Raw genomic sequence first — 21,501 nt, forward strand, 5'->3', positions numbered from 1 at the left:
TAATGTAACTGTACAAAATAATATTTTAAGTAAATATTAACCCTCATCCTCACCTTTGTTCTACCTTACCTGACATTTATAAATGCTTGTGTTTTCAGAGAAAGAAGCATGTTAGAGTTGGCAGAGCTCTACTGACACTCACCGCTAACCGTTCAGCTACAATAACTCAAAGAGGGGAAGGAGACTGCGGAAACGACGACTGTGGAAAAGGCAACTGCAAAAAAGGGGGAGGAGACTGTTGCAAAGGCGACTGTGGAAAAGGCGACTGCAAAAAAGGGGGAGGAGACTGTGGCAAATGCGACTGTGGAAAAGGCGACTGCGAAAAAGAGGGAGGAGACTGTGGCAAATGCGACTGTGGAAAAGAGGGAGGAGACTGTTGCAAAGGCGACTGTGGAAAAGGCGACTGCAAAAAAGGGGGAGGAGACTGTGGCAAAGGCGACTGCGGAAAAGAGGGAGGAGACTGTTGCAAAGGCGACTGTGGAAAAGGCGACTGCAAAAAAGGGGGAGGAGACTGTGGCAAATGCGACTGTGGAAAAGGCGACTGCAAAAAAGGGGGAGGAGACTGTGGCAAATGCGACTGTGGAAAAGGCGACTGCGGAAAAGGCGACTGCGAAAAAGGGGGAGGAGACTGTTGCAAAGGCGACTGCGGAAAAGAGGGAGGAGACTGTTGCAAAGGCGACTGTGGAAAAGGCGACTGCAAAAAAGGGGGAGGAGACTGTGGCAAATGCGACTGTGGAAAAGGCGACTGCGAAAAAGAGGGAGGAGACTGTGGCAAATGCGACTGTGGAAAAGGCGACTGCGAAAAAGGGGGAGGAGACTGTTGCAAAGGCGACTGCGGAAAAGAGGGAGGAGACTGTGGCAAATGCGACTGTGGAAAAGGCGACTGCGAAAAAGAGGGAGGAGACTGTTGCAAAGGCGACTGTGGAAAAGGCGACTGCGAAAAAGAGGGAGGAGACTGTTGCAAAGGCGACTGCGGAAAAGGCGACTGCAAAAAAGGGGGAGGAGACTGTTGCAAAGGCGACTGCGGAAAAGGCGACTGCAAAAAAGAGGGAGGAGACTGTTGCAAAGGCGACTGCGGAAAAGGTGACTGCGAAAAAGAGGGAGGAGACTGTTGCAAAGGCGACTGCGGAAAAGGCGACTGCGAAAAAGGGGGAGGAGACTGTTGCAAAGGCGACTGCGGAAAAGGCGACTGCGAAAAAGGGGGAGGAGACTGTTGCAAAGGCGACTGCGGAAAAGGCGACTGCAAAAAAGAGGGAGGAGACTGTTGCAAAGGCGACTGCGGAAAAGGCGACTGCGAAAAAGGGGGAGGAGACTGTTGCAAAGGCGACTGCGGAAAAGGCGACTGCGAAAAAGGGGGAGGAGACTGTTGCAAAGGCGACTGCGGAAAAGGCGACTGCGAAAAAGAGGGAGGAGACTGTTGCAAAGGCGACTGTGGAAAAGGCGACTGCAAAAAAGGGGGAGGAGACTGTTGCAAAGGCGACTGCGGAAAAGGCGACTGCGAAAAAGAGGGAGGAGACTGTTGCAAAGGCGACTGCGGAAAAGGCGACTGCGAAAAAGGGGGAGGAGACTGTTGCAAAGGCGACTGCGGAAAAGGCGACTGCGAAAAAGAGGGAGGAGACTGTTGCAAAGGCGACTGTGGAAAAGGCGACTGCGAAAAAGGAGGAGGACCTGATTGCGGAACGGATGGAGATGGCTCCAGTGGCTTGTCATGTAGCATATCTCCACAGAGTGGAACAATCCTTGATGCTTTTGATATAACTTGCAATACTGAAAATCCCTGCTCTAACTGTCAGTATTGTTTCAGCACTCAGAGTAAGTACTTCTGGATCAGCAAAATCTTTTAAGACACTGATGTAACTAAGTTTAACAGCGGCATTTATTTTCCACGTTGTTTTAACATGTGGGGTGATTTGTCCCAGCGGTAAGTTGTGTTTCTAAGGATCCATAGAAACACGGGGGTGGCACTGTAGAACAATCCAAAGTGACTGATCCCAGGGATGAATTAGATCCTGAAATATATGTACATATTATAGAAAGAAGCATTCCTTTCAAGGCCTCACTGTAAAGTCACTCTAAGTAAAAACTGGCACAACTCACCCCACTTTCTGCTACTGATCAAACGGCGTTGCCCAATTTGCAAACAACGTGGCCAATAGGAGGCTTCTGCAGCTACAGCCTAAAAACACACGCATTTACTACCAAGTAAAACAATAAACATACGGCACAAAACAACATACCAGAAATCGATGGAAGGCTTCCGGAGAAATAATCCACAGGTAATCTCCACAAAAACACGAGTAGCACCACTCAACCAAAGTGTAGCCCATTCAGACTGAGGCAGTAGTGACATGACTCCTACCTCTAACACAGTGGTTCTTAACCTTGTTGAAGGTACCGAACCCCACCAGTTTCATATACGCATTCACCGAACCCCTCTTTAGTGAAATTCTTTTTTTTTCTTTTCAAATTCAAGACATAGATATGTTTTTTACTGGTGCACAAAATGAGCCGTGCATGAACATCACCTTGTTCAAAAAACAAAACCAACACAATGCATGAACTTACAACAAATTACATACCTGCAAATCAGTGTGACTTCTGCTGTTGCCTTTGAGAGACCAGTTCAGATATGCGTGGCTTCACCTTGGCAAGTGGCAGTCTCATGTCATTTTCACAGAAAAGTCTGTTCCTTTTCTTCGTTTTTATGTCCAGCATCGTCGAAAAGGATTGCTCGCAAAGATATGTTGTAACAAATGGTATAAAAAAATCCAGGGCTTTCTTAGCAATAATTGGATACTTGTCCATTTGTCGACACCAAAACGTTGAGAGTGTTGTTGTTCTGAAGAGTTGCTGTTGAACCTGGCTCTGCTGAATTTCAATGATTTCGTCTAATTCCACACGCATGGCAAAAACACGATTCAGCACCTGTCCCCGGGATAACCACCAAACATTAGAATGGTACAGAAGTACCTCGAATTCAGAGCCCATTTCTTTACACAGCTCACTGAAGATGCGGTGCCTCAGAGCACTATTTCGCACATAGTTCACACATTCCACCACGGTTTTTAATACTTCTGCCATTTTTGGAGGCAAGGTTTTTGTTGCCAATGCATGCCTGTGCAAAATACAATGAGTCACAATGATGTGTGGTGCATCGGCTTTTACTAGCGCACCAAAACCAGAGTTTCTTCCCAGCATGACGGGAACTCCGTCCGTACAAACTGCAGAAACCATGTCCCATGAAAGATTGTTGTCTCCGAAGAAGTCATCCACAAGCTTCTTCACATCGGCTGCCTTAGTTGTTGTTGTAAGAGGCTTACAAAATAAAAAATCTTCTTTTATCATGTCATCTTTCACATAGCGCACAAAAACAGTAAGCTGGCTTAGATTAGCAACATCTGTGCTCTCATCGAGCTGAAGGCTGAATTTTGCCGGGCTTGAAATCAGATCGGCGACTACTTGAGCCAAGATGTCTTTACTCATGTCTTCTATTCTGTCGCTGACGGTGTCATTTGAAAGAGGAATTTGTGATAATTTACCTTCGGCCGCTGTTCCGAGTATCAGATTTGCCATCTTTAACGCGGCTGGTTTCACGAGTGTTTCACCAATGGTGTGTGGCTTGCCCTGCTTTGCGATCAGGTAAGCAACTTCGTACGATGCTGTGAGGATCGGTTTGTTAACGGGTACAAATCCATGAGCAGGCAGAGTGGGCCTTTCATCGAATCTGGCTCTCTTCACCTTGAATTCAGCAAGTGTTGTGTTCTTGTATTCCCCATCTCCATGCAGCTTCAAGAAGTGTTCCTTTAGTTTTGCCGGTGCGAGACTAGAGTTGCTCAACTTGGCGTTGCAAATCATGCAGATAGGACGCTCACTCCCATCACGTTCCGTGATACATGTGAATCCATATTGTACATATTCGTCCATCCACTTTCTTTTTTTGCCCGACATAGTTAGTATGGATTAAAATGTTTAAAAAAATCACACGAAGTACTACCACGACATTCACATGTTGACTACTGTGCGCGCTACATTCCCCGCAGCCCTGATTGGCCAAGCAGTGTAGCATGATCGTCTGCAGCCAGTGATGGCCAGAAGGGGGCGTGTCATCACAAATTTACACGATAATTCGGGCGTGGCTGGACCTCTGCGACCTCCGTGGTGGAGGCTCTGCCGAACCCCTGAGACCGACTCACCGAACCCCTAGGGTTCGATCGAACCCAGGTTAAGAACCACTGCTCTAACAGCTAGGGAAGTCAGGTGACAGAGGGCTCAAATGCGTACAGCGACAGGTGAGCAAGTGAGGGATGCAGCTACTATTATCGTAGCACCATATAATGTGATTGGCTAGTAGTGTGATTAATAATCCAATACTGAAATATTCATAATATTCATTTAGCTACAAACACAATGGAGTATATTTCACTAGAAATCTAATAATGATAGAAACTCTCTTGTTTGAACCTTATCAGGTAAGACTCTGCGATGCAGTCAGAGCAATGAAGTAAAATTCATCTTCCTTCCTCTCGGAGACAGCAATTCTAACTACAAACTGAATATACTGGCAACTGCAACGGGTGAAGGCCAAACAGTACTCAGCACCACTATAACTGCACAGGTATGCCACAAATAGGATGCATGTACTGACGAGAAAAGATCCAGAGTACGGAAATGCTCTGATTTTGTAGTACTGTGAGAAAATATTTTCTTCTCATCAGGTTATGGATTCAACTTTGAGCTTAAACTCAATAGAGAACATCTTGGATCAGCTAAAGGCAGAAGGCCAGCTGTCACCAGAAGTCGCTGGACAACTCTTCAGTTCTGTGGCCAATGAACTTAACGACCAATCTGATCCTGCAGGACAAGCAGATAGGCAAAAGGTAGCAAATCTCACTCTGTTTAAGGATAGGACCAGTGAAGAACCTTGTGCTGCCAGCAGGGCTAAGCAAGCTTTTAACTTTTAAGGCCTTTACACACCGGATGGGTTAAAAATTTTTCAGGCTCACGTATTGTTAATGCAGCTGTTAACATCAACCGTGTAATTTTGCAAAAAGAGTCTAGACAGCTCCACTGACATCCTAAAATATGTACAAAAACAGTCATAATGCAGTTATGAATCAAACCACGGAATTTTCTCTGTTGCTTCTTTGTTGTGAGATTTGGATGAACCCAGAATCTCCATTTCTTCCTTTTGTTGTTGTGTATTCAGATTGCAGTCAGTGTGTACAGGCCTTTAATAGGGCATGCTTTAGGAGCCGCCCAACAGTTGATTCATTCAAAGGAAGTTTCTGTGTGTAATTTTACATCTTTTTGACAGCTTCTCAAGAAAACACAGGTCTCATTTCCGAACTTAATGAGACAGGGTGGATGGAAAGGAAAAACCATCTCTGTGAATCAGGAAATGTTTGAATCTGAATGAACAACATTGTTACTGTAAAATTCTAATATGTCACTTTTTTATGCATTTATTTTGTTGGTGTCTGAAGCTTCGACAGAAGATGCTGGACATATTGATTGCTATACTAAATGAAAATCTCAACAAAACTCTACAAGACGTTCAGGTGTTAGCCACGGCACTTGCTTCTCTCGTCAAGAAAGGGACTGAACTCAATACATCAGCACAGGTACTGTAGAGAAGTTCAAAAAAGGAGGAATCCATCAGTAAGGACTGTAGACATCTCTCTGCAATGCGTACTGATGTATGTTGCTTTCACTGTAGCTCCCTTCTTAATGGGAAGTAAATGTTTGGTGGACAGGGTTTTTTTTTTTACTCTGCCCTGTACTAAAATTAAAGGTGGGATATGAGGCCACATTTTAAAGCTTTTGACAATTCACAAATGTTAATATCTTCATAACACCTCCCAAATGAATGTCTGTGACTGTGAGTTCATTTCCACCTTCAGGAAAGGGCCGCATCATTGTTCGCAACCCTGAGTTCATTTCTCCTCCACATGGATCTAAACGCAACTGAAGTCTTTGCCACAGCCAACATTATTGTGGAGGGCATAAGCAACATGCTCGGCTATTGTCCCAGTGTGAGTCTTATGAGGCCGATACTGATTGTGTTTATTTCTCTGGGGAATCGTGGTAGCTTTTAATGTTAGATATGCAAATCAATATCACTTCCCAGCAATATCTGCTGTCTCTTCAAAAAACCCTTTTTGTATTTAAAATCAGTTTTATTTCTGATTCTAAATGTTGTGTGTTGCAGAAAATCACCTCAGATGGCCTTCTTGGGGCCCTGTACAATATACAGAGTGCGATGTTGGTCTTTATGGAGCTCAATGAGGACTCAAGCATAATTTGGAAAACGCACGTTAAAGTATTTGTCAGAAGGTAAGTTTCACTTCAAATGCAAGACAAAGTTATCAAACAAAAATTAACCACATGTCCCAGAAATTTGAACTGGAAAAATCTCACTGATGCTGGTATACTAAAAAGCTGAAGCCTACAGCCACCTGTCTACGGATGGGTGACAAACTAAAGGAAAACCTGCATAAACCACATGGAAAATTCAGCAAATACAGATGTTTCAAATTCAAATTCAAATTTTATTTGTCACATACACAGTCATACACAGTACGATATGTAGTGAAATGCTTACACAACTGCTCGTGACCTAAAGGAAAATGAAAAAGCTATGAATAAGATAGGAAATAAATATAAAAATTAAAAAGAGCAAATTTAACTAGGAAGGAATAAAATAAAACAAAATAAAATATAAAAATTTAAGTTAAAAATGAAATAACTGTACAACACAAATTAGAATGAAGGGTAAATTTAACTGGGAAAGAATAAGATAAAATATATAAATTAAAGTTGAAAATAGAATAACTGTACAACAAAATACACAATACACAGTATAGAAATATACAAGAATGTATGAAGAAATATAAATATATATATACACAATAACAGCAGCTGTACAAGTATTAAATGGAAATGAAGAAATATAATGTCCATCTTGTGCAATCCACATTTGTAAGTGCCACATTCACATTTTCCACATTTTCCATAAAACAATGTTGTGTGGCACCTATGAAAGCGCTGAGGAGTGACTATGTCTTAAAAATATCCGTTTACTACAGTAAAGGCAGAATCTGTGACAATCCAGATTGAATCCAGTTTTGTTTTTACAGTGGCTTATTATACTGACAACATTATATAGTAAAAGGATCTTTTACTGAGCCTCTTTGAAGTGACAGTGGTTCACATTTATGTCCCCTCCAGTCGTTAACATAACTACCATAACGTGGTTACAAGTAGCCAAGTCGCAATGAAAACACATTTTACTTTGTATATTAATAGTTTATTGATTCCAGAGCTGTTAAACTTGCAAACTAATATTTAAGAGAAGCACATGTTTAATGTGGATCTCCTGATCTTTTCTTACAGAGTTTTACCAGCAGTCTTGTACACAGGCTCCGTAAATATTACCAACTGTACCTGCATCACATTTTCTCTCCCACAACTACCCACTACCATACTCCCTTCAGACAAACCAGTGGATGTGCGAGTACGTCAATACCCATGTGCCTATGAGTGTTTGTGCTGTGGATATGTACATGTGTGTAAATCAATTTTGCTCAATCATCCTAACGTCCAATGTCTGACCTGATCTTTGAATTACACTTTCAGATGCTGAACTTAGATGTAAATCCATTTTGTTGGAAGGTGGGATGGGACATCAGCAGATTCATAGGTTATTTATCCCTCACAACAAAAGAAGGGTCTGTTATCCCTGTGGAAAACTTAAGTAAGGATATTCAGGTCAGTGTAGCAACATTACAGCATCCACACTTACTGTTTTCAATCTCCTTTTGAGAGGACTTGTTTCTGGGGACTTTTGAGAAATACATATTAAGAATAGTTTTGTGACAGAAGTGAAGATGGTGAATCTGTTGGCCAGAATTCCTATCAATGGCTAAAACACTGGCTAAAAAAGAATCACAATAAGGTCATGGAGTGGCCTAACCAATCTCCAGAATTTGATAATCTAGGGAGAGAGCTGAAACTGTGAGTCACCAAGAAGAAGCCAAGAAACCTGAAGAGTTCAGAGACTTTCTGTAAAGGGGACTGGGCTATAATCCCTCCCTAGATGTGAGAGAAGGTGGTGACCACCTACAAGAAACATTTTACTGCTTTCAATTTCTCCACCAAGTGCTAAGTCATATTTTACTTGAGGATTAAATACTTATGCAAATACTTTCACTCAATGACAAAAAAAATTATATAATAGAAAAAGGCCTGATGTAATTCTGGGGAGGGATTACTACTTTTAAATAGTAGTACAATTAATAGTAGTAGTAGTACTAATTAATATGTTACTTGCATGTAACTATTTTACAAGTTTAAAATATGTTAAAGTGGCTACATTTTGAAACAGTGGATAACCGCTTTCTAACATCTGACTTCAGATCGTGTTTCCACGGTTTGCTGGAGAACAAGTGAACACCACTATTCTGGACTTGGGGAACTTCAGCACAACGGTTATTGATATTCCTTCAGCGAACTCTACCCTGGTTCTAAAGGTTCAGTGACTTGTTCTTTTATGTCGACTCCTGAAATTAGAAGAAGCAAACATGCTTAGTGGACAGTTATATTATGGTTACATTACATACAGAGGCTACATTCTGTTCAGCGTGACTTTTGCTTGTGACCATGCTAACATTGCTAACTGTTAGCAGAAAGTGTAGCTACAAGACGAGGCTAAAGAAAATTTTTACATGGCAGTTTTGCATTAAAAGATCAGCTATTGCAGGTCATCTCCTGGAGACCACGAATATATGTACCAGTTTCTGACACATTTCATCACCTACATCAGAAGAATCTTTATTTGATGTAAATTAATGTCATAGTGATTAACCGCTGACAGATTGTCATGTCAAATATGTAGAGCCACGCTGTTACCCTCCCTAAAACTTCATATCTTTGCTACACTGTAGCACTATGATGACTGCAGCCAATCATAGTTTTACTAATTATATTCTTTATTCTTTCACGAAGGAAATTCATGATTTTATTTGAGATTGCGCATTCATAAGATTTTGTCTTGCATGTCCAACCTTTTAAAGATGATGCCTTCAAAGGTTCCTTTACCCTTCAAAGTCCTCCTTGGTTATAATGACTACCCTACTGAGACAAATTATGTAGCGGCAACAGAGATGCCTCAGCAGGGAGCCACACAAGGTAAGAAATGCCTTTGCTTAATTGTGGTGACAAGATTTTTTCCACTTCTAATGTGACTGAAGTGAGATTTGACTGTGTCTCGTGTGCCTGCACAGAGGAGAAATACACATGGCTCCTGCACCCTGAGGATTTAAAGGGCAACACTGGAGTGCATTATCTTGTTGTGAGACCCATAGTGGGCCCAGGTATAAAATCTATAAATGCCAGTTTATCAATTACGCCCATCACAACCTCATGTCAATTTTGGAATAAATCACTACTGGACTGGAGCAAATCTGGATGCAGAGTAAGTGCAACATTTCAATCTGCTACACGTACAGTGAGGCGTTGCTTAAACAATAATGGAAATATAAGCTGTTGTCTTTCAAGGTTGGTGCCAATACCACGCATTTAGAAACCCAGTGCCTCTGCAACCACCTCACCTTCTTCGGGAACTCCTTCTTTGTCACTCCCAACCTTGTCGACCCGTCACGCACTGCTGAGCTATTTGCAACCTTTGCCGATAATCCTGTGGTTGTGTGCTTCATCGCGGCACTCTTTTTGGCGTATCTCTTGGTCCTCGTGTGGGCAAGACGAAAAGATATTCAAGACACAGTCAAGGTATTGCATCTCTCGTGGACTGAAGAACAGATTAAAAATAACAAAAGGCTTGTCTGTTTCCTAGGAATATTATATATCTTAAAAAAAACACAACAACTACTTATATGTTAGTTGGTCTGAGGTGTTTTCTGTGGAAACAGTTGTGTTTGAGGCTCCAGGGGACGCTTGATGTTGTGAAAACCTGGAGGTGTATGAGTTAGAGAATAAAGAAAATAGCTAGAAAGACTTTGTAGCTCACTTCTCATCTGTTTGATCCTTGAAGCTTAAGGTCATTTCAGCCACTTCTAAAATACACACTTGTATCTCTCTGCATCTTCTATATTCTTACATGAACTCTCTCTCTGGATAGATAGATAGTTTCTAGATAGAAAGTTGAACGCTAATATGTGAACAGCTTTTCTATTTGGGAATAGCGTCTCCATCTCATGTCCATATAATATTTTTGCTTGTTGGCTGAATAACAGGTAAAGGTGACAGAGCTGGAGGACAATGATCCAATGGATGAGTATCGCTACCTGTTGAGTGTCTGTACCGGGCATCGTATAGGAGCCTCCACTTCCTCTCAGGTACATGTGTTCAGTGAAAGTCACACTTCTCACAAAGTTACTTTAGACTTGTGGAAACATCATGAGATGCACGTTCTCTGTTTTCAGTCTGCTTATCAGCAGCTCATCTTTTTACAATTTCACCACCAGAGATGGGCAGTAGTGTTACTGTAATCCGATTACTTTTTTCAAGTAACGAGAAAAGTAAGGGATTACTATTGCCAAAAAAGCAATTAGATTACTGTTACTTCTCCCATAAGCACCCTGCGTTACTGCGTTACTAAACCGTGATTTTGTTTGTGAGCGTGTCTCACGACAAGGACGTACGAGCATGCGATGTCCGAAAAATTAAACATTAAATCTGAGCAAGCACCGAGCACACCGCCACGGGAATGTGAAATTCACAGAGAAATCCCCGGATCCTCCCACTGACATGACTGCTGAGGCACCGGGCAAACCTCCACCCGCCCCACTCCTGCTAAATAGATGAAAATAGATTTAAGAGCCACAGGACTCAGTGCCGCTGAGTCTTAGATTTTATTTGAAAGAGTGAGTGCAAACACAAAACATTATTTTATTTTATAAGCTGGAATATGCAGAAAATAGGTTTAAATGTTAAACACATTTCACAGAGAATATTGCATATAATTTAATTTTTGCTTGATGCTTAAAGTTAAAAGATTAAAACTAATAAAACAAGTTTTAAAAAGAGACTTTTTCATTTGATTACATTTTACATAATGATGGATTATGCAGAAAAAGAACTGGGCTGAAAGGTCTTTTGCTTTATTATGTATTGAGGTTGTGTCTCATGTTTTTATAAACTAAGTAATAAAATAACTAATTACTTTTGAAAACAAAACAAGTTATCAGTAAAGTAACAGGACTACATCTTGGAGAAGTAATCAGTAATTAGTAACTAATTACTATTTTCAAGTAACTTGATCAACACTGTTCACCACAAACAAGAACTTTTTCATCTGTGTTACCCAAACACACAATACGCCATTCAGCAACTCTTCATGTTTCCCTGGCAGTGAAACACCGTGAAGCACTCAATAACCAAAGACTTCTGGGGTTGCTCCATCAGCTCCATCTCAAGGGCGAGTTCTAAAATAGGCTTGTGAATACTCAGCTTTCGTTAGGTGGTGGGCTTCGTACACCTGCTCTTTCTGCCGACACATTAGGCCCCAGAACTAAGATAATAATATATGCGGTTTTTTAGCATGTTCTGCTAACACTAAGCTACAGGCAGATTTGCACTTGGGTTTCAGCACATGCTCTGTACTGATCACTTAGGCTGCTCATCTCATCACACGTATTTTCTGTCTGTACTAACTTTTCAGTGATTTTTTTTTTTCTTTCAGTGACCTTATGTGAAAAAGGACATTGTTTGTGTCTTTTCTTTTCTGTATTCCCAGACTGATGTATGCAATTACATATTAAAGAAAAGGCACATGCTCGTGCTTTAATATCTATCTCATCAGATAGAATAGAAGAAGAAGAAAGTTAACGAGAGTGGAGCTTAAACATGCATTTTTTTATGTCCAACCGGTGGCAACTCCTCTGGATGGAAAGTAAAAAAACTAATAAAACAGACTGTATAGAAGTATTTTGGTAAATTCTTACTTTTCTACTTGTTGCTAACATCTTACCAGTTTTGTAAACGATGGTAAAACATTGTGTGTCTTAATGTCGGGGATGTTTTTCTTGCTGTTAACACTGACCTACGAGCTTGTTAGCATGTTACGAGCTCATGTTTAATGAAATTCTGTAACCTGTTTCCTAGCAAAATATAAATACATGCACAGCACTGTGTGTATCATATGCACTGCACGCAGACTCTCACACTTACACACAGTGAAATCTTAATTGTTATTTTTACAGTGGTTATTCTAACTGTATGAAACAGACAAAAGTTGATCAAGTCCGTATTTCTATTACTATTTGAAGTTTTCCCTAATATATTGCCAGAAACCGTTTAAACCAGTACTAAGGCGCTACCATTGCTCTCATATATGGAATCAGAATGGTATTGTTTTCAGTTTTATACTTTTCATGCACAAAATTGATTATTTTAGGTGACAGTTACTCTGCTGGGCACAGAAGGACACAGCGAGCCTCACCACTTGACAGATTCAAAGAAACGTGTGTTTGAAAGGGGAGCAGTGGACATGTTCCTGCTAACTACACCCTTCTCCCTGGGAGACCTGCAGGGCATCAGACTATGGCACAACAATTCAGGAAGCCATTCTGCCTGGTAGGAAAAAAAGAAATGTCACAACCACACAAAAGAAAGGCATCTCGACAATTATGGTATTTTCTGAGTCATTAGAAACATACTGTTTGACCAAGAACACCACAATGATTGGACATTAAGGTGAATACAGTGTGAATCCGGTCCCAATTACACTGATCTTAAAGATAATTATTGTTGCTTTTTTAAGGAAAACATGGTCTTTAAATGCAATTCAGCTGTCATTTTAAGTAATATGTCTTCTACTGACTTTTGTGGGTGTCACGTGGAGCAAAGCAGAGGTCACATGATTGCATCTTGCATTTACATTGTTTGCCTTTTCTCAGGTATGTAGGCAATGTCATGGTGCAGGATTTACAGACAGAGGAGAAATGGCATTTTCTATGTAATTCCTGGCTGTCGGTAGACATTGATGACTGTTCCCTCGATAAAATGTTTCCTGCTGCAACAGAGATGGATCTAAAGAGGTTCAGGTAAGCACAAAGCCTGGTGGTACGTTTGGTAGCAGAATTACACGTACAAGCACTCTGTCTAGAGGCTGAACATGAAACCCAGATTGGGAGTACTGATCAAATGCAAATTCAATCGAATTCATGGTTTGGAGTTCCATTTGGATAATGTTATGTTTGCAGCAGGCAGGGTAAACTATCATTTTTTTTTAATGAAATTCACTTTCACAAAGCAGCAGCCAGAATTTACTTTTCAACTCGTTGAAAAATCTACCAGTGCTTGTGGACTTTCACAAGGCTACCAGAAAGAAATTATTAGGCCCAGGTATGATTAAAATACGAGGTGGAGGGAGAGTGGACACACTGGACAGAGGATGCTGAGCTGCCAAGCAGGAGAAAAAGAAGAAAACCACAGAGAAGATTCATGGATGATGTGATAGAGGACATACAGTGGGTTGGTGAGACAGAAGAAGCTGGGGATAGGGTGAGATAGAGGCAGATGATCTACCATGGTGACTAAGGGAACCAGCTGAAAGAATAAAAAAATGTGACTACAGAACAATTTATTGTTTTATTTGAATTTAGCTGAATTTCCAAAGACGAAATGAAACCCAGTAAAAGCTGCCACTTTCTTCTCATCCCAGTTGAGTAGCTAAATATTTGGTTTAAGCGCTGATCTGGTGATTTAGTGGGGATTATTCGCTTTTCTTTAGGCTCTAAAACCTCCAAATGCTTCAGATCTACAATAGTGTTTTACAGGAATTAGAAAAAGATTAAAATGTGATGCTAATCCATCACTAATTAGCTGTTTATGAAGGTTTAAAACATTTGGTTTTTACAATGTTGCTTTTATCTTTCAGTAATTTGTTCTTCACAAAGACAACAAAGGATTTCAATGACGGACACCTCTGGATTTCGGTGATCAGTCGACCACCGAGCAGCCACTTCACCCGTGTGCAGAGAGTGTCCTGCTGTTTTTCTCTGCTGCTCTGTACCATGTTAACCAGTATCATGTTTTATGGGATCCCAAAAGATCCCTCTGACCAAGTAATGGACCTAGGTACATCAAAAATGCATTGCCATTAAATTTACTTTTAAAAAAGTGTAAAAAAGTCCAAATCTAATTCATCTAATTCCCATTTGTATTTTCAGGAACTTTTGAGTTTACTTGGCAGCAGTTCATGATTGGAGTTCAGAGCTCCCTCATCATGTTTCCCGTCAATATCCTCATAGTCAGTATTTTCAGATTCACTCGTCCTCGGGAGTTTTCTTGTTGCCAGCGCAAAAAAAAGAAAAAGAACACACAAGATTCTTCTGCCACAACGGACATGACTAACAGAGTGTCTTTAGATGTTATCATTAAGGTAGGTGTTTCCTGTTTTTGTGTTTCTGCATTTAATTTTAAGGTGCTGCTAAACTGGCACCCAAGCCTTATGACAAACCTTTTTGTACGTGTTACAAATACTGATGGTTTTGTGGGTTTAGAAGAATTTCTCTAATGTGCATACACTTCATTTGGTATCAAAATTCGGTATTGAATGTGCTTCCCCTTAGGACATCACAAGAATTGCCCACTCGCTCTCTAAGACGATGAAAAGCAACGTCGCATGCAAGGAGATTAAGTTTGTGCCTGAACAAGAAAATGATGTCAATGCTATTCTTTCTGTGTTGAAAGACTTAATCACACAGAATAACACAGCTAGTGAAAATATCGAGACAGAAACACAGCCTCAGCTATCAGGTGAGTTCTCGTGTTAATAATTGATCATGATCAACCAAAAGTGCTGCAACACTGCCCCAAACCCCCATCTTATTTAAGTTTGCGCGACCTGCCCGTTAAGAACATATTCTTGGGTACTTCTATATCAGTTTCAACATTATACTGTTCAGAAAAACAAAACTAAAGTTGAAGCACGGACATCGTGACACACTGGAGGAAATCAAGTGGCCACTGAAGTGCAAGTAGCTTTCTAAAAACAAGAGCAAAGTTGCAGGGAGCCAAATCTGGCGCCTGCTGATGAATGATTGTGCTGCTGAGGCCTCTTCAACTGTGGTGCGTGCCACTGAGTATCAGCACACACCACGCTGAAGCGGTGTACAGCAAATCTTCTCGGTTTCATGGCTCTTTAGGATGTTACCTTAGAACACGCTGACTGTCTGAGCCTAGAAAATGAATTTATGGTGAATGCTGCATCTTCCTCGAGCGATGCTTTGCCATTGGGGTGAGGTCTACTGAGAAGTACTTTGGTTTGAAGCTGGGGTCAGTTGGGGTCAGCTGGGTCAGTTGGACACAAATTTTTTACATGTGAACTCTGCACCACATACGAGTGCGTAGAATAGGATTCATGTCTTCGAGTGCCTCTGGATACAAACCAGAGGGGAGATCAGCTAACTCGGCCTTTGGACTTTTCACAAGTGTAGTCAGACAACTTTATGATCACAGCTCTCGCATTAAGGGTCAAATTGAAGTGCTAGAGCATTTTTTCTGCTTCACCCAGCCCAGTATATTAGTACTTACATATCAGAAGGTCTCACAAACAGTTTGGTGTCTGTTCTTTTGCTTTTGAATAACATGCAAAGTAAATTTAAGTGGCGTGCTACAAATTTGATGGACGTTGATAAAAGATGAAAATTTGCCTGAAAGGACGGAGACTGCAGAGTTCTGAAATCATTCAGAAGACACTTGCTTATATGACAAAGTGGTTGTTTGAAACAAATAAAGACAGAATTTGAAAACGCTGCCAACAATCACATTTCTGCAAACAAAGCAATTTTTGCTTTCTGAACACATCATATCATGTGCTTCCTTGAGATTTCCAAGTAATAACATATGTACATTTTCAGATAGCAGCGCTTATCCAGCATCGGCAGAGGGGGTGATTCAAAAGAACAGAAACAAAAGCCAGTATCTGTACAGACAGCTGTGTCGCATCGACAGTGAGTTGAGTCAGCTGGGTCCCTCAGGCTTCCCGAATCCACACAGCTACAAACAGGCGCTGCAGCAAGTCCAGAGCATGAAGGAGTTGCTTGAAGATCAACTCGTCGCATCCAACAGAGGCGTTCCAGATGAACCCACCAACAAAACGTATGAAAGTCACTCTGTAAGAGGACCGCGCTGGTGCAGTTAGATGTCACATCCATCTAGAACATTTTATTTTATCTTGGAGGAATTAACTGCAGTTATAGCTGCTGTATGTCTTTGTTTTAATTATTATAGTCACTGCAACACTTTTAATTGTTAAAATTAAAACTCAACATAAAGACGGCGGTTGTTGAGGCACTCTGAGGATAAAATCATATAACAAATTTGTTCTCGCAACGATTCAGCAAGCGAAACACACCAACGTGTATCGACTCCAAGTCTTCCTCAGGGACTGACACATGCACAGCCTAAATTAAATACCCTGGCTCGCACTCAACCAGCACCTGTGTGCAAAGTATTTTAAAAGCAATAACAAAACCTCAGCAATGTTCTGTAAGAATTATCAAAGAAATTACAAAAGCAATATGAGAAAAAGGACCAACAAACACCATTTTTAAACTCACAGTAAATCAAAATAGAGCACAATTCAATCATTAAAATACGTTGAGCTAGAGCACAAAATTTCACTAGTCAAAATATGCATGAGCCTGCACAGTAAGCTATTAAAAAAACTTCAAAAATAAACAATAAAATCTATGAGAGAATCATCAAAATGGGTGTTCTTTGAGTAAAACAACTGAAGTCTAATTGCTGATCTGCTGAAAAAGTGTCAAAGTACAAGTACAGGTTCTTAAAAAATACTAGTAAAGTATTAAGTACACTCCAGAAAAAGCTGACTCAACTTCTTTACTCAAGTAAAAGATGAAAAAAAATCCAGGCTCTGAAATGTACTCAAAGTGAGAAAGTAAAAAGTAGCTCTTTGAAGCACATTTATATCAAGTATTTTTATGCAAAGCTAAATGAACTTTGTGCTATTACTCGATCAGTTTCAGATGATGAATCTATGTGTCATCAGCTTAAATCCAAATTCATCTCTGCTACATTTCATGTAACCTAACTCTGAGCATGAACCTCTTCTTCCTGTTCTGTTTTCCTCTTTTCCCTTTATGCTCGCTCCTGCAGCAAGGAATTGTGCAATGCTCCAGCCCACTTTAACCTCTGACTATAGCATGATGAATGATGCAAAAAATATGAGTTATCAAAAGCTTTTGCTTCTTTGATCTCTTTGTATGTGTAAAGCCCCAGTGATAGATACAGCAGTAGGATTACTTTTCTGTGTTACTGTTTCCACCATTTAGGCTCAGATCACTCAGATGTTTGAAGGCAGCTGTGAAATAAAAACTTCCCTCAGTTGTCTTAAACCTAAAGTAACGAGCCTGGTTTGAAAATGTGAGGAGCGAAAAGTATAAATATTTGGGTAAAAATGTAGAGAGTAAAAGTTAACAGCTGAACATAAATACTCAAGTACTTGACTAACAAAATAGTTGTACTTCCTACCTCTGCATTATTGAGCATATTCAATTCAAGTTTTCAGTTCAGCTTTATTTATATAGAAGGAAATCACAAAAGCAGTCACCTCACGGTGCTTTATATGGTAAAGGCCCTAAAGTAGTATAATATGGAGAGCAGTACTGATTTAAACATGTATGCACGATGTTAGGATAATGGCCTATTACTTTGCAAAAACATTTTTACTCGTTGCTCTGTAAAGTTACATGTTAATGCTATTGAAATTCATATTGGTGAAAGGAAATGTAATTTTACTCGCTGTTCTGTCGCTCCGTGTTTACAGGGCCAGTCCGTCAGACAGCACTGATGGCGATGAGAAAAAAAGGACGTGCTGTCACGGAGGCCTACCCTGGTGGTTTATTTTTTTTGGCTGGCTGCTGGTGATGGCAACCAGTGTCGTATCAGGCTATTTCACAATGCTGTATGGCTTGAAATTTGGAAAACCGCGCTCCATAAGTTGGTTGGTATCCATGGTTATTTCCTTCTTTCAGAGTGTCCTCCTTATTCAGCCGCTGAAGGTGAGAAGAACATTTGTCTGTTATATACATACCCTTAAGATTTCCTGCACAGTTAAAATTTCAGTTACACAATTTTCTTATAATTTAACGTTTCTAATATAGATAATTTTTTTGTAAATTTAAATATTTACTCGAAATAAACCACTGCATTTATTCATGCCTCTCAAAACAGGTGCTTTGTTTTGCAATCTTCTTTGCTCTTGTGATTAAAAAAGTCGACGAGGAAGATTTTCAAAATGTTCAATTTGAAAGAAACCACAGAAATATCGGTAAAATATCAAGAAAAACTCTAGAAAGCATACTTTCTTCCTCTTTTGTTTAAATACTGAACATTTCTTTGGCAACAAACTTCATCCACAGGTGAACAAATGTTTGTGCGCTATGGCAGTGTTTATGAGCCGCCGCCTCTGGCAGACGTAGAAAAAATGAGGAGGAACAGGATGCTGGAACAGAAAGCCTTTGCTCTAATCAAGGAGATACTGAGTAAGTAGACACACAAAGAACTGCGAATTAACCTGATTAAAACAAATTGAAGGAAATCTTCATCAAGGACAAGAACTGCAGAAAAAAAAAATTTTTTGACTACAACTTATCTTCCAGGGATGTTGTAAGTCTGACCTGAAATTAATGCTGGGTTTGACTTAATCCCCCTGTATGTTTCAGTCTACATGGGGTTCCTGTGGATGCTGCTGCTGGTGGCACATGGCCAGAGAGATCCAAATGCTTTTTACTTAAACACACACATTAAACAAAGCTTCTGTGGAAACGCCCCAGCCACCATGGCAATTCAAGATGTATTCAACTGGGCCAAGACATCTCTACTCAGTAACCTCTTTGGACAATATCCAGGTAAATATTCGTTACAAAAAGGACAGTCAAACAGGGACAGGGCTTCGCTTTTATCTCTGTTGTAGACGTTGCCAGTTACCGGCCACCTCCTCTAATCGGCAGGCTCAGTAGACTGTTATCAAAGGAGTATGGGTGAAATGGTTTTGCAAAGAGCAACAAAAGTCCATACAAGGATGTTATCAGAGTGGAAGTGGAAAGCAATTTGATGACTTTCAACAAGGAGTCATGATTTCTGACCTGAAGCTGTTTATTCTGCTTCACTGTTTAGTTGTGTTCTTACTTTTAAGGGTTAGTGTTGAACTTTTTTTAGAACGTTCCAATAGCAGAACATACAGAAGGGATATAACCATATCTACACGAACAGGTGAATTCGTTCGAGGTTCGATTCGATGGTTTGTTTTGTTATCTCATAAAAGTTTTAGAAGACTTTTTTGTTTATTAAAGCAGAACACATGAACAGATTAATCCAGCTTTATGTCAAAGCAACTGTTTTGTGTCAAGTGTCTTTTCATTAATATCTGTGTATTATTTTAAATATTGTGCCTTAAGTCTTCACTGAGATTGCAGTGATATCAAATCTGAACTTTGCTGCAGGAAGTACAGATTAGTATTATCTATTATTCTATATTTCCTGCCTCTTTTTTTTACATGTGCCCTTTTACCCCTCAGCCGTTAAAGGTTGGTGGAGTACAGCTGTCACCCTGCCAGGTGGTCGGGCAGGCAGCGTGGACACCCGACTTTGTAAACACGATAACTTGAGAACAAGATAAGCCAGGACTTTCAAATAGGTGCATCAACTAAAAGGATTACACACATTCAGATCTTGAGGTGAAGGTCAGAGGTCTAGTTTATTTTTTAATCTTGTCAACACAAGACAGTTTTCCCAGTGTATGTTAGAGTGCTTTGACTTGAACCTTTTAGCTAAATCTATAAATATATACATGCTACACAAAGGTTTCTCATCCTGAACTGCGATGATCTTTGCAGCTGGGCAGGTGCGTGTAGGTACGACCTAAAAAGGCCGTAGCCTACTCAAATGAAAAATAAATGACAATAAGAATGAAATGTAAAATACTGTGTTCCAGGATTCATCACTGATGGAAACTCGAAGCTTCTGGGAAATGCACGTCTTCGTCAACTGAGAGTGAAGAAGAACTCGTGTGAGATTGCAGGCCCCATGCTAAAGATGGTGCCAGGCTGTAGCGCTCCATATTCATGGGAAGCGGAGGACGTGGGCTCCTACGGACCTGGCTGGAACACGTCTGTTGGAAATAACATCTCTGCAAGCATTTCCAGTCCCTGGACGTACCAGACACACTCTCAACTCAGAGCTTACCCCGTCTGGGGAGAATTGGCGCTCTACAGAGGGGGGGGCTTTTCAGTGGAGCTCGGCCCAGATTTACAAACTGCAACCAGGTCTGTACCTTAAGAAAAATCGAAAGAATACCCAAGATGCTGTGTTGTCTGAGAGTTAATAGTCTTCTTGGTTGGTTTTAAAATGAACATATGGAATATATTAACAACATTAATTCTTTAATATTTATCCACAGCACCCTCGACTATCTGTTCAACAATATGTGGTTCGATGTGTACACGCGGGACCATCTTTGTTGAGTTCACTGTTTATAATGCAAATGTGAATCTCCTCTGCATTGTCACGCTTTTGCTGGAGTCCCCTGCTGTAGGTAAGGAGAACTGTAATGCATTTAAAGCTTTGTTAAAGAAGACTCTATAGAATGGATAACACATCAGACTTTATTACTTTTCGTATGTAACTGCAATCTACATTTATTCCCTTTTTTACACCTTCATACTGAGAACTCCGACAGCCTATGATTGAGATCACATTAAGCTGTACGCATGTAAGTGAAGTCTTCTCTCTGACTTTGCAGGAGCCTTTCAGTTACACAGTGAAATGCAGAGTGTTCATCTCTACCTGCCAGGTGACGGCCTCCACATCTGCATTATGACCGCTGAGATCATTTATATGCTTTTCATCCTCTATTACATGTTCAATCAGGTAAATACAAACATTATTAATACATAATGGAATCTAGTTCCAAATATTGTTTTCTATGTATCCAGTTAAATAGACTAACTTCATTTAGCCAATGAGGTTTAAACAAACTTAGACTGGCATCATCATCACTTTTTGGTTTCCTGACCATTATTTTCCTGAGAGTGAGCAGTTACTGTTTGTTACTGTGACCGGCAAGAATTAGTCTAACGTGGATTAACTACGAGTGTCGTGAGGCTGAACAGTCAATGAAGCCACTCTGCATGTTTCTATTAATCATTTTTTATTAAGTCGTTACTGCCTGTTAATCCAGAAGCAATTAGCAGCTAAATCAGAGCATGTCAAATGCTGTGCAGATCTACTGTACTGTAATTACGAGGAAATTACAAAGTTGATGCTGATATAATAGGATTAATCTTATTTGTCATTCGTAATAATCATTTTGCTTTTTAGTGCATCACTGAGTCACATGTTAATCACGTCGTTTCACTTCATTCAGGCTCATTGTGATCGTGGGTGTCGACCATTAACTGTAATTTCTGAGCCAATAAGCTCCTATTGTGTGCCCTTTGTTGCAGTTCCTTAAGA

The 21,501-nt window shown here is 40.4% G+C and overlaps 1 protein-coding gene across 1 annotated transcript in view; it reads left to right on the forward strand.

Moving 5' to 3' along the window:
- LOC120731016 (polycystic kidney disease protein 1-like 2) overlaps nucleotides 1-21,501 on the forward strand; it is a 40,196-nt gene that overhangs the window by 12,685 nt on the left and 6,010 nt on the right. Inside the window, 27 exon segments of the mRNA XM_040027739.1 lie at nucleotides 99-1,812; nucleotides 4,470-4,615; nucleotides 4,716-4,877; nucleotides 5,484-5,621; nucleotides 5,901-6,032; nucleotides 6,209-6,333; nucleotides 7,393-7,513; nucleotides 7,636-7,767; nucleotides 8,415-8,528; nucleotides 9,072-9,186; nucleotides 9,282-9,472; nucleotides 9,556-9,786; nucleotides 10,251-10,352; nucleotides 12,413-12,591; nucleotides 12,915-13,061; nucleotides 13,898-14,097; nucleotides 14,190-14,401; nucleotides 14,592-14,778; nucleotides 15,882-16,122; nucleotides 17,813-18,047; nucleotides 18,220-18,316; nucleotides 18,408-18,530; nucleotides 18,711-18,896; nucleotides 19,982-20,312; nucleotides 20,447-20,495; nucleotides 20,497-20,581; nucleotides 20,789-20,916. Coding sequence (XP_039883673.1) covers nucleotides 99-1,812; nucleotides 4,470-4,615; nucleotides 4,716-4,877; nucleotides 5,484-5,621; nucleotides 5,901-6,032; nucleotides 6,209-6,333; nucleotides 7,393-7,513; nucleotides 7,636-7,767; nucleotides 8,415-8,528; nucleotides 9,072-9,186; nucleotides 9,282-9,472; nucleotides 9,556-9,786; nucleotides 10,251-10,352; nucleotides 12,413-12,591; nucleotides 12,915-13,061; nucleotides 13,898-14,097; nucleotides 14,190-14,401; nucleotides 14,592-14,778; nucleotides 15,882-16,122; nucleotides 17,813-18,047; nucleotides 18,220-18,316; nucleotides 18,408-18,530; nucleotides 18,711-18,896; nucleotides 19,982-20,312; nucleotides 20,447-20,495; nucleotides 20,497-20,581; nucleotides 20,789-20,916 — 5,823 coding nt within the window.

The sequence above is a fragment of the Simochromis diagramma genome, unplaced genomic scaffold (assembly GCF_900408965.1).
Source record: "Simochromis diagramma unplaced genomic scaffold, fSimDia1.1 OVJJ01000343.1, whole genome shotgun sequence".
NCBI classification, from domain to species: domain Eukaryota; kingdom Metazoa; phylum Chordata; class Actinopteri; order Cichliformes; family Cichlidae; genus Simochromis; species Simochromis diagramma.